At 38.2% G+C, this 12,382-nt stretch overlaps 1 protein-coding gene across 1 annotated transcript in view; it reads left to right on the plus strand.

Annotated features, from left to right (window-relative positions):
* rassf3 (Ras association domain family member 3) overlaps positions 1–11,904 on the plus strand; it is a 74,024-nt gene extending 62,120 nt beyond the window's left edge. The window contains exons 3-7 of the mRNA XM_084909842.1: positions 2,493–2,600; positions 4,231–4,389; positions 4,637–4,724; positions 6,406–6,521; positions 7,226–11,904. Coding sequence (XP_084765968.1) covers positions 2,493–2,600; positions 4,231–4,389; positions 4,637–4,724; positions 6,406–6,521; positions 7,226–7,375 — 621 coding nt within the window. The 3' untranslated portion in view covers positions 7,376–11,904. The remainder of the gene's footprint in view (positions 1–2,492; positions 2,601–4,230; positions 4,390–4,636; positions 4,725–6,405; positions 6,522–7,225) is intronic.
* The last annotated feature ends 478 nt before the right edge of the window (positions 11,905–12,382 follow it).

The raw sequence follows: 12,382 nt of genomic DNA on the forward strand, positions 1-12,382 counted from the left end.
CTATGCCCATGTAAGCTCAGACTGTTGGGGAATTAAAGTCGGTCTAGAGCATCTGCACTGGCACTCTCATATATAAACAGAAAATAATAGAAATCAGGTTTAAATTCTGCTTTGAACATCTGGAATCCACTGCTTTGAGACTTAAAGTTGTAGCTTTAAAAAAATATGTGACTTGGAGTAAAAAACAACATCTGTGGAGAGGAGCTGATTATTTACTCCGTTGTTCTTTAATCTGCTGATAATTTTTTGGCATTAAAATTTGAAGATGTCAAGTTCTCGGCCACACAATTGTTTTATTATAGGAAGACAATGTTTGGCTTTTTAAAGAGTTTAGATGAGCTGCAGTGAGCTTTAGATAAGTCAAAGCGGTTAGACCACAAAGGCCAGGCAGAACATCCACAGGAGTTACCCCCTTAAAGTTCTTATAAAGGAGGATGCTGCTCTTAGAGGATAAAAGATTTTTGTTTTACATGTTAAAATATTTTTGCCATTTTAAGATGGGAGTCTATGGATATTGATTCACTTTAGAGTTAGCCTAAAGTGGCAACTAGAGGAACTGCAGTCTATAGCACTTATATGTTGGTTGTTGCTTGGGTACTTCCCCTGTAACATATGGAGGCTTTCCTGAAATGTTTAAGGAAACATTTAAACCTTCCTCATAGTCATTTATACCTCCAAAACATCAGTATTCAGGTTTAAAGTTGGTAACAGCTGTATTTGAGCTACATATATGGATATGAATCACTTTCTTACCTCTGAAAAGCGGCCATGTGTCTTCAGAGGCTTCTAGAAACCATTTTATTTGGCTCTGAGGTCAACATCCCTGACTTTACAACCCATTATGTAACGTATTTGTTTCATGTGACCTGAATTACAGTTTTACACATGTAGCCTGAAGTTACATATAATGCGTTCTCATTTAAGATTCATTAAAAGGGTTTGGATGTGTATGTTTGTGTTCTCATATTGGTTCTTTTTGTCTTTATTGTGAACATTTCCTATCAGCTGACCGAAGTTTCGACCTTCCCCACCCTCTGGCCTCCCCCTATCTTCTTCTAGGGTTATTTATAAAACCACAGTGCTGATGTGTGATCTGCGACTCTCACAGTGAGGTCTGTTGTGTGGCTGACTTGTCAAACATACATGCCACACACACCACAGGCTGTTTGAATCGCTTATGCATGCTCTTCAAGTCCACGTGGCCTCCGGTCAGTCAGACGAGACGTCTCTCTCCTTAAAAACACACTTTTTTTTTTTTGTGCTGCTTATGTTATATTTTCAAATGCGATTCTCATGAAGTGTTAGCTCTTTCCTCCAGGATGTTTTAGTCTAAAATTAGGAGTCAGTCGCTTATCATGAGACCTACACTGATGTAAAAAGGTGTTTTTGTCATGTACTCGCCCTCCAGTCAGAGCTGTTAGTTAAAAACAAATAAAAAAGCAGACACTTGACACCTGTTCCTGTTTATATTCACAGGAAGGTATATTTTGACAAAATATATTCATGACGAATATAAGTGGGGATTACATTTTGTCTGTTGCAGAGCACTTATATCAACAAACATGATCTTAACAAGTTTACTCTTCTCAAGCTGATATGAGGGGGCTGGGCCACACGGAAACCCCCTTAATACTCGCTGGTGTTATTGTGATGACGTATCCTTGCTGCCTTTTTTTTCCTTCTGACTTCTTGTTATAGTTATAAATCAAATGGTAAAGAAGCAGCCACTTCCTGTCCTCTTTTTACTTAATTTATTGAATTATTTTTTTTTGTGTAATAAAAAAAAAGCTGGCTTGTTGCACGTATAAAACCGGGCTAAATATGATTGGGTTTAATACTATTAAATAGTTTTATTTATTCATTTATCCATCCATTTTCTGCCTGGGAACACCGGATAACCAGATTATATCATCAAAATTTAATAAGCATAGTATAAAAATCAGATGATAGAGGTAAAAAAAAATGCTTGATTTGATTTATGTTAGCATGACTTATTTGTTAGAATCCTTTTTTTAAATTTTTTATTTTTTTGCATGATGAGAAAAATATGACACTCTACACATTTCGAGCTGTTGGGCTGCTCGTTGCTTTCCTTAATGAACAGAAAGGAGGATTGTGCAGAAGCAGCGCTTCTTCTTGGCAGCTCTACACTCACCCTGAACACCTTGGAGCTCTGGTTATCTGTTTTAAGGCTTGTTTATAAAGAGATCTTTTTGGTTTTAAAGTTGTCTCACCCACTTGAAACCAACAAGAGATACAGTACATTATGTCAGAGTAATGTGCACAGCTTTGTAGTATTGCTGTGTATCATCCTGTAAAATCAGAAAATAAAACGCTGGTTCTTGATTTGGATTAGAAAGAATTATTCCCTCCCTCGTTTTTGTGTCCCACCGCTGTCGTCTAAACAGAGGATGTATTGTTTTAATAATCCTGGCTGGTTTGTGACTTATCATGTCGCGTTTCCTTTCCTTCTTTGTCCCTTTTCTTCTAAGGATGTGGAGAAGGAGAGAGAGTTGCGGACAGAGTTCAGCAAAGAGGAAATCTGGCAGAGAATCGAGCAATACAACTTGCTAACCAAAGACCACCTTAAAATGACGCTGGTGAGTATAATATGCACACACGCACACACACTCATGCAAACACACCTTTTAAAAAACAAAACCCATCAACCAGGGCCGTCTTACTGGTTCCACTCTCCAGTCTCTTGCAGAGCTGTGCAGGCTCTAAATCTCAGATTTTGAGGTTTATAATGTTGCCGTGTTACCTCTGCCTCCCTCCTGCTCCCAGCATTCCTCAGTGCTCGCATCAGAGTGATGTGATGTTATTCCTGCTATTGTTCTCGCCCCGCAGTGTTTTCATTGGCAGCGTGACAGGTGTCTGAAGTTGTCTCCACTTCAACTCAGAGTGAATTTCAGTAGAAATGAGAGATGTCAGGTGAAACTGGGGTTTTCTGGCTGTTAAAGCACCACATGAAAGAATGCAAGCATTTTTAAAGGAGTAGCAGGTTACAGAGGATGTTTCCTGAGGTTTTTTTTCCCTTAGTCATGGAAAATCATCTATTTTCAGACAAGGATTTAAGCTGACCGCACTCTTAACAGATGGGGAAACGGCACATCTAAAGGCCAGTAGATTCTAGTCTGACACTCAGAGGGGAGCCCAGACATAATAACTGAGTCTGTCCACTAGAAATCACATTTTAACTGGCCAATAAAAAGTTTACATTCATTCATACATTTGAATATATGAGTTTTTAGAATATAAAGACAATAAATGGACAAAAAAGCTGCATAGACACATAATATCAGCTTATATTGGTCACTCGTGCCCAAATCACCATGTATGTAATGAGATCAAATGCCATACTACTAGAGCATTGTATAAAGATTAAAGCAAAGTGTTGTCTAAGGCTAATCTGTGCAATTTTCCAGTTGATAATAAAGTCTGTTGGGAACTTGAGCTACCTTTAAACACTCCATTGTTAATTACTTGTCATTGTTTTGCTTTTTTATAACTAAGAAAAAAAGACAAACTCACTGATTAAGGAAATAATGATGATACTTTCCAAACTTGATATTTTATGCTGAAATGAGTCAAAACTCAAAGTGGGTGTATTCATAGGATGCTCATCGTGATACTTTAACTTTCACAGTCAGTTTGTTCCACAGTCATTATAATAATGTCTGTAAATGGGTTTCAGAGCTCACATTCAATCCTTTAAAAAAAAAAAAAATCTAAATGTTTATTTTCATTTATATTTTAAAAAACTGAGAACTGAGAATATTTGTTACTTTTGCAGTTAATAGATCATCAGGACAGTTTAGAGCAGATTGCACTGCATATTTTAAGTAATGAGTGGATGAATGGGTAGTTTCACTATGAGAAGCCTGCATGTTTCTGTTTCAGCACACCTTTTCTGTCGAATTTCCGTCTTCATTCTTTAGGATTTGTCTTTCTTGTTCATCCCGTTTTTGTCTTTTTATCATTCCATCTTTGACGTCTACTTGTTTTTTTTACTTCTCTTCATACTTGGCCTCTTTGTCTACTCGTGACCTTTACACACACTCCTCCCAGCCCCATATGGAGTAATGAGATTAAGATCGTCTTCCTCCATCTGGGGCCATCTGTCCCGCAGGTCACACTGGGCTTATTGGGTGAACTGGGCTCACTTGGAGAGATCATGTAGCAGCTACCATAGTGGCCACATTAAAACATTAACTCTGTCTCTGTCAGGGTGCGGGCGGTGTGTACACGGGTTTCATCAAGGTCCAGATGGATTTGCGGAGGCCAATGACGGTGCAGGGAAGTCAGACAAGAGCCGGGGAGGCCTTCTATCTGCCCCAAGGAGTCTCCAACACCCTTCATGTCAGCTCCAAAACCACAGTCAAAGAGGTTGTTAATACACACGCAAACACACACATGTGAACACACTGCAGCCTGCTTAATAGGTTAATTATGATCTGATGACAGACCGGTTGAAGTCGAGAGACAGACAGGGCTAGGTTTATTGATTTCACTCAGTTTTGTATGTTCTTTATCCTTTTAAGCAATAAATTAACGACAAAGCAACACAAAAATCTTCTAGAAGAGCTGTCAGAGTAATATTGACTGAGTGTTTTTCTTTCTCGCGTGTCTTCAGGTGATCGTCGGCTTGCTGAGCAAATTCACAGTTGCAGACAACCCGGCTAAATATGCCCTGTACAAGAGATACCGGCGGGAGGAGCAGGGTAAGACTGGGTGTGAGAGACGGGGTTTCATGCCACTATTGCCACGCTCGGTATGGTGTGTGTGTGTGTGTGTGTGTGTGTGTGTGTGTGTGTGTGTGTGTGTGTGTGTCTCACCCTCATGTTGGATGCCAGAGGCTCTCCCTACTATAACAGCTCACCAGGGATACCCACACATGCAGATATAAATACAGCGCACATCCATGCTGTGAATGAGCAGCTGTTACAGGCTGTTGGGTGTCACACGATGTCTTTCAGTGAGGAGAAGACAGTTTATTAACCTTATGCATTGATTTAAAACTATAAACACAACCCGCAGATGCTTGTTTGAAGCTTGAGAGTCATTTCATTTTTATAGATTTAGAGTGTTTTTTGTGTGTTTTCTCCCCCTTCTTTAAACGCTCCTGTTCTGGTTTGCATTCATGACTGGAGACGTACAGCTAATAAAAGACAGAGTCTAGACAGACGCCTGACTGCACACACTTGAGGACTTTTAATGAACTTGTCTGCTGTTTCAGGAGAAAAGTTAAGTGTCTGAGATTTAACTGCGGTCTGGAAATGTAGAAACATCTTCGACTTTCTGTTTCAAATTGAGACGAGACGACTCACGATGTGGTCGAGGAGAACTTGAATATGTAAAGAAGAGAATCGTTTGAACCAAAGCTTGTAGGGATGTACAGGGTGCAGAAACGTCTCCTTCAATTGTTTTGCTTCTGCTCACCGTTTTTTTAGTTCTTCGCTTTTATTTTAAGCCCTTCTGAAAGTTAGAAAGCCTTAAAATAATTGTAAATCTTCTAAACCAATAAATGCTGGTCAACATACAAATATGCAGAATTTGTTAGGAAGAGACAAAAAATGCAATTGTAAGCGACACACAGTCAGACTGTTTTCATCACTGTCGGTTAGTACTGCTTTGTCAGAAAACCGGTCTTTGTTGTGTGTGCTGTGGCATGCATTAAGGCAGAACTGATGCTGATTGGTCACTCCTTTGAGACTTTGTTAACGAGCAGGGTTACTGGTATGCCAGTGAGGGTTTTAACCCAAACTGCAATCTTTTCCTAACCCTAACTAAGTAGTTCTAAAACACAAAGTGCTCAAAAGGAGTAGGAACCAGAGTCTTCTGGCTGTTAACCCAAGAAATGATGTCCCCAGCACTCTCCAACCTCCTTACAAGGACTTTGCATCTTTGTTAAACATGAGCAATACTTTTGGGGCCAGAGGGCTAAAGGCCACCTTGCAGAAGGAACATCACAAAGTGTCACTGGGCTGAGAACACACTGATGACGCAGGAGGTCTGTAAATGAATATGCACACTACCCTGACATCCTAATTACACCGTAAGCCCTGAAAAATAGGCTTTTGTCCTCGGATCTAAGTCAGCAGACAAACCGATGGGTTTTCAGATTGAGGTTTGGAAATATGTGAATGTCAGAATAATCAAGCCTCTAGCACCTTCTACATCTTTTGCAGATGTAAATACATTGCTGGCAATAACAGAATCTGTCCCTCACTGTCTGTTACTGTAAACTACCGCATGGTAATACGGCGCTTCCATCCTTTCATCCTTTGCCAAATCCGTTTATATGTGCACAGAGGAACAGCTGCCTGTGGTTTCATGCAGCGTGCATACTGTACAGACTAATTAAATCTGTTGTGTGTGTGTGTGTGTGTGTGTGTTTTGCAGTTTATACATGCAAGTTGGCGGATGCTGAGAAGCCGTTGTTTCTTCGCCTGGTGGCGGGACCCGACCCAGACCTGCTCAGCTTTGTCCTGAAAGAACAGCAGACGGGAGAAGTCATGGTAACACTGATTATCACCACATTTCAGCTTCATTGACATCTTCCTGGCCTCTGTGCTCTTTCGTCTCCGAGTTCAGCCATTCCCAAACGTAACGCTGCTGTGGCCCATTTCAAAACTTTAAAATCTAACGCACAATTCTTTTGTGTTTTCATTTTATTTAGATCTTCTGAGGATTTACTTATTGAGGCTGACCTGCCATAAACTGTTTGATCTCAAGTATCTCCCAGCATTTGCTCTTAACGAACCTATAAGAGTTTATGATTTTTTAAAAAAAAAAAGACAAAAACTGGAAAACTGGCAAAGAAAGTGACTTTAAATTAATTCTGTAGTACCTTTACAGCCCAACAGGGGGCCACAGTGTTTGGCAATCACCATCCTAGTCTTTTTTTCCCCGTTTGTTTTAAATCTTTTACTTTAATTTATCATTGTACATTATTGTTATCATTCTATATTCAAACCTAGCAGCTGACTATTTAAAAAAAAATAATTGTTTTCTTAGTGAAACTTCTACAACAAACTTTTTAAAAAACATGTTTTTAAAAAGTAGCAAAGGTGCCATTGTTGTTATCCCAAGCTGGATGCTACACATAAAAAGAGAAATAACCACTCCTACTGTACTATCAAGCATCATCCATAGACATATACTTTATCAATTAAAAAGGAAAAAACAGAACTGAGCAAAGTTTTCTTGCTTTTCTCCTCAGTGGGATGCCTTCTCCATCCCTGAGCTGAAAAACTTCCTGCGGATCCTCGAAAAGGAGGAACAGGAGCAGAAGGACGCAGTAATTCGCCGCTATGAAACCTACCGGCAGAGACTGCAGGAGGCACTGCTGGAGGTCAGGGGGCCTTCTTAAGAGGATATAACCTCCTTGAAAAAGGACTACTGCCCCCTAGAGGGACGAAGGGGATGTTTTGTTTTGTTTTTCATTTTTAATCTCCTGGTGTACATTTTGATGGAGGGAGGGATGTGAACACAGAATCAGGAGAGAGGATCCAGCACCTGGAAGAAGGGATAATAAAGGATGACAAGAGGACAGAAAAAAGAGACTGCAAATAAAAAAGACGAACAGACAGAATTTTGGTTGCTGGATTCAAGATTTCAAACTGCTTCCCGCTCGGCTCCGTCTGCCTGCAAACACCAAAGATTCACTCACTGTGCCATATCCGTTCATCCTCTTCACTGTTCGCCGTCCATCCCTCTCTTCTTCTTCTTCTCTCACTCTGTCCTGCTGTCACATAATTTATGCAGTTCATCCTTTTTGTTTCCCTCACCTTTTTATCCTTTGAACTTGTGAAAGACTCAAGGCCATATGTTGAATTATTTTTATTTAATTTGTGTGTTTTAAAGGTCTGTACATATTTTTTTTTTTTTTAATTTATATGGGTGAAGCTTTTTATTGTTTTTTCTTTTTCTTTTTAAAACAAAGTCTTATTTTTGTTTTATTGTAGAGGCGGAGCAACAATCTGCTTGTTGACACAGATGCTGAGAATAGTTTTTTCAGACTTCAGCAGGACACAGAAAATCCAAGCATCAGAGCATGAAAGACCATTTAAAAAAAAAGTTATTATCATAAAATTGAATTATTTTAACCCACAGTAGTTGTAAAACTAAATACTGATTCCAATAATAATAATAGCTCTAATTACAAAGAATGAAAATGGATTGGAGTTCTTCTGGATTTATCCGTTCCAAAAACATGTCCAATCAAAATATATGAATCTGAGAAGAAATTCTTATTATATTCGTTATCCATTTATATGGAATTTAATTATCTGTTCATATTTTTTGGCACATTTAGGACTCCATAAAAGCCAGCCTGAGATTGTTTGCATGAAAGAAAGGAGAAATGAAAGGTGACGTAACGGAAAACAGATGCAGGAACTCTAGAGAGATTTTTAATAGGAAGAGTAAAAGAACGATAAGATGAGTCTTAACTGGAACTTAACAGGAAGTAGTTTAGTTTTGGTTGCAGTTTGTAAAAAAAAAAAGAAAAAAAAAACGCTGTTTGTTTTTTCATGTGGAGTGAAGATGAACTGGTGGGATCTGAAGCCTTTGTGTTTTTTCCACCACCAGCAGAGTTTTGTGAAGCATGAGCTGAATAGACTGAAGCAAACTGCTTGAACTTTGACCCCCCCCCCCCCCACCATGTGGTCAGTGTGGAGATTTGACAGGTTTCTGGAAGTTGACTGAGCGGTTCAGAGGAAGTAGAAAAGAAACATTAGATGCAGGAAAGACAAAAACTAGGGGAAGATAAATGGCACGAGGAGCTAATACATGGGAAAGACTGTCATACAAGCAATGTGACCGTGGCCTTGAGGACCGTGATGGGGGTTTCCTCCAACCGCAAGTCACTTTGATTAACTGCTTGTTCACTTTTTGCATTATGTGAGCTCCTCGAATCCATGAGTGCAAGAAAAGGAGGTCTGTGAGTGCTGATAGCTGCTGAGACCAGGGAGGAAAAACAGCGGCATTGTGTGCGTTTCAACCAGTCTGTCAGCAGGCATTCATTTAAAACGCAACTTTTTGATACGCTTATCTTGAATTAAAATGTGCAGCCTTGACCTCATAAACCTCTCTTAAGGATAAAATAAGAGTGGGACACAAATCAAGGCACGCAGGACTGTAGTAAACATGAGGGTTTAAAGGCAGAAAAATTAAAGAAATGCATCAGAGTGCAAAAGAAGGCTCAACGAGAAAAGGGTTTTCTTAAGAAAAGGCCTTAAAAACCTTTGATATATATGCAATATTTTTTGTGGTGATTTAATTTATCAGTTAAAAGTCAAAGAGGCTTTTTCTTGTTTGCGTGGAATATTTTTTTGGGGGGGGGGGGTAATTTTAAAGAAAACAGTCAATAATCTGGACAAACAAGTCAAAACATTAATGTTCATTTCATTTTATCTTTATATGTTGCAAAATGCTGTATGCTGTTTGAGCTGCAGGTACTAAATGATGTCAAACTGAGGGTACTGCAGGGCGTTTCTGTAGGAGACTGTCGCCATCTAGTGGTCAAACACGCCAACTGTTCTCTTGCTTCTGTGTCAAACTTGATTTATCTTATAGAGTTATTTTGTTTTTATTTTTGTTATAACCAAAGATATTTTTTTGTGTTGTTGCCTGGAGCAAAACATCTATTAGGGGCCTCATCCCACCAGAGGGAGAAACATACAGTATATATAGTTTAGAGGTTTTATTTAAAGGGGTTTTAACCCCAGTTTCTTCTATTATTAAACACTGGGTTAATTTTATGGAAGCAAAAAAGGGCCTTTAGAATTTAAATGAATTAATTTTATATATAATCTCTGGGTTATCATGGGCAAAAGTCCAGCATTACAAACTTTAACACGCAAGGTTTAAAAGAGAAGGCGGCCAACTGGAATATGTTAGAAAATGTTGGATTATGGGAAATGTAGTATCTATTGATTTGGAGCATTTCTTGGTAAAAGTTGAAACACACTGACCCTTTTCTTCTCAGAATATCAGCATTTTTTTTATTCCTTTTTCAGTGTCTTGTAGAAATTCCCAACTTTTATGTAATTTCCAAAGACAAACCTCATTTAATAACTTATTGGTTACATGTAAATACAAGAAATTTAAATTTGGAGGTATTTTTAAATGCTTAATTTTTAGTATGTCATTTGAAAACTTTGAGTATATAATTTTAATTATTGGTGGTTTTACTTTTTCAAGGTTAACAAATTCAGAAAACAAAATACAATTATTTTGGCCCTCTTTTGCTTCCATACTTTATAGTTGAAAGTGATGCGAAAGTCTGAATGGAAACAGTAACTGAATCTTGAAGCCATGTTGTTGCTTTTTGTGTATCTCATAAACAACTTTAGCTGTTAAAACACATCATCCCAGACTAGTTGCATGAAATTTAATTTTTGGGGCACTTTAACTTTGAATTCAGGGAAAACGGGTTTTTAAAATTTAATTTTTTCTCCTGTGTACCGCGATCACATGCTCTACTTTATCTTAACATCTAACACACTATAATCTTATTATTCTTTTTCTGTTTTAGCTGATGAAAGTATAGTGTGGCAGAAGTCGACGATTGTGAGGTCATTTAATAAGTTTTGGTCTCAGTGAGCTTCCGTAGGATTTTGCTCAGAGTTGGCTGTGAAATATTTTGCTTACTGTAAACAATCCTGGGCTGTTCAACATTAAAAGCATGCGTTATTTTAGATAAAACAGCAGTCGGACAGCGTCTGGAAAATAGTTTTCAGATGCCATTTACCTGCTGCTGATAGAAATTAGGATTTCTGAGGAATTATGTCATGGAAAGCTTTTTGGGCCAGTAGTGTTCATGTATGAAGATCAGATATAATACCTTGTATGTATTCAGAGATGTTGTTTTTAAGGCTGTTCAAACATACCTAGAGTCTGATAGCGTGCAAACCATTGGCTCCTTAGTCTTAATTGAAATATTCTTATACTTTCTGTCATTTTACACTATTTAAACCTGTTTTCCTTGTTAGCATATGTTTTATTTCTTTAGATGTTGCTGAAATTTGACTATTGTTCTGATTGTTAGGCTAATTTGGATTAATTCTTTATAAAAACATCACAAAATCATCTTTTCAAGCCTGTTGAATGTTAATATTTTTACGCTTCATGCGTATTTAAGAGCTTTCAGCCTTCCCTTTTGCTTTTCTTTGAAACTAGCTTCACATTTTCACTTTTAGTATTTTTTGTCCCCAAACTGGATATAAATTAGTGTATTATATAGGATAATATAGTGTAAAATGACAGCTCAGAAAACATTCACGAACTTTACATGTAAGAATATGTATTACTTCATTGTTTTAAATCTTGTTCTTTAAAAACAAACAAAAAAAACCCAAACAAACTAAACTAAATTCGTTCACAAGCTTAATTTTCTGAGCAGTTTTGAAGCTTCTCAGATTTGTGCGCTCGGGTCTGTGGTTTGAACATCCACAAACTGTTATGTTAAATGCCAAAGATCTGTGTTGTTGAAGCTCTTCCTAATTTTTCCCAGTGATGCTGTTTTTGTTGTTGTTGTTCACCCAGACTCACTATAGAGAAGCGATACACCTTTTCAGGTTCATGACGAGCTTGAAAACACAAAGCTAACTCTGTTGTTATACACTTGAGTTAAAAAAAAATCTAAAGGGTTTTCTGGGTAAAAGTTTCAGATCTGAGCTGCAGTTGGAGCTCGGTCTGAAATGTCCCGATCTCTGTGCCTTTGTACAGTTCAACAGCTGCGGGCAAACCTGAAGGGGAGGCTGAAGGTCTCATCATGTTCTCTCTCCGTAGGCTGAGGCGGGTTTATTTTTGTAGGTGATTTCAATCGTTACCAAATGTGGCCTTTCCTCACGGCAAGGCGGGCTTCATCTATTAAAGGTGAAATTATAAAAGAAACTTAAAGGGTTGTGTGATTTTTGTCTTCTGTTTCAGTTGTTTACTCATTATTTTACTCAGTTTTACTAAGAATGTGACCCCATTCCTTTTGAATTATCTGAGCGTACCTACTTGTTCTTCAAATGGTCTCACTTCAGACTTTTTATTTACAAATAAGCGATGTTGTTCAGGGCTGTGGACAAGTATTTGTCCACTTCCTGATTTCTTTGGGGGTTTTTTGTGTGTATTTGTCACACTTAAATGTTTTAGATCATCAAACAAATCTTAATATTAAACAAAGCTTAATGAAAGCTCCGTTTGTCTCATCAGTCGACAGAATATTTTCAGAAAGGATCCCCAAGGTGTTATTTGATAAATGTGAGATTAGCCTTTGTGTTCCTTTTGGCCAGCAGTGGCTTTCTCCTTGGACTCTCCCATGGATGCCATTTTTGCCCAGTCTCTTTTTAAAAAAATGTTTTATTGTTGAATCATGAACTCT

Source organism: Perissodus microlepis, chromosome 17, assembly GCF_051167445.1.
Source record: "Perissodus microlepis isolate ML-2025 ecotype Zambia chromosome 17, ASM5116744v1, whole genome shotgun sequence".
Taxonomy (NCBI): domain Eukaryota; kingdom Metazoa; phylum Chordata; class Actinopteri; order Cichliformes; family Cichlidae; genus Perissodus; species Perissodus microlepis.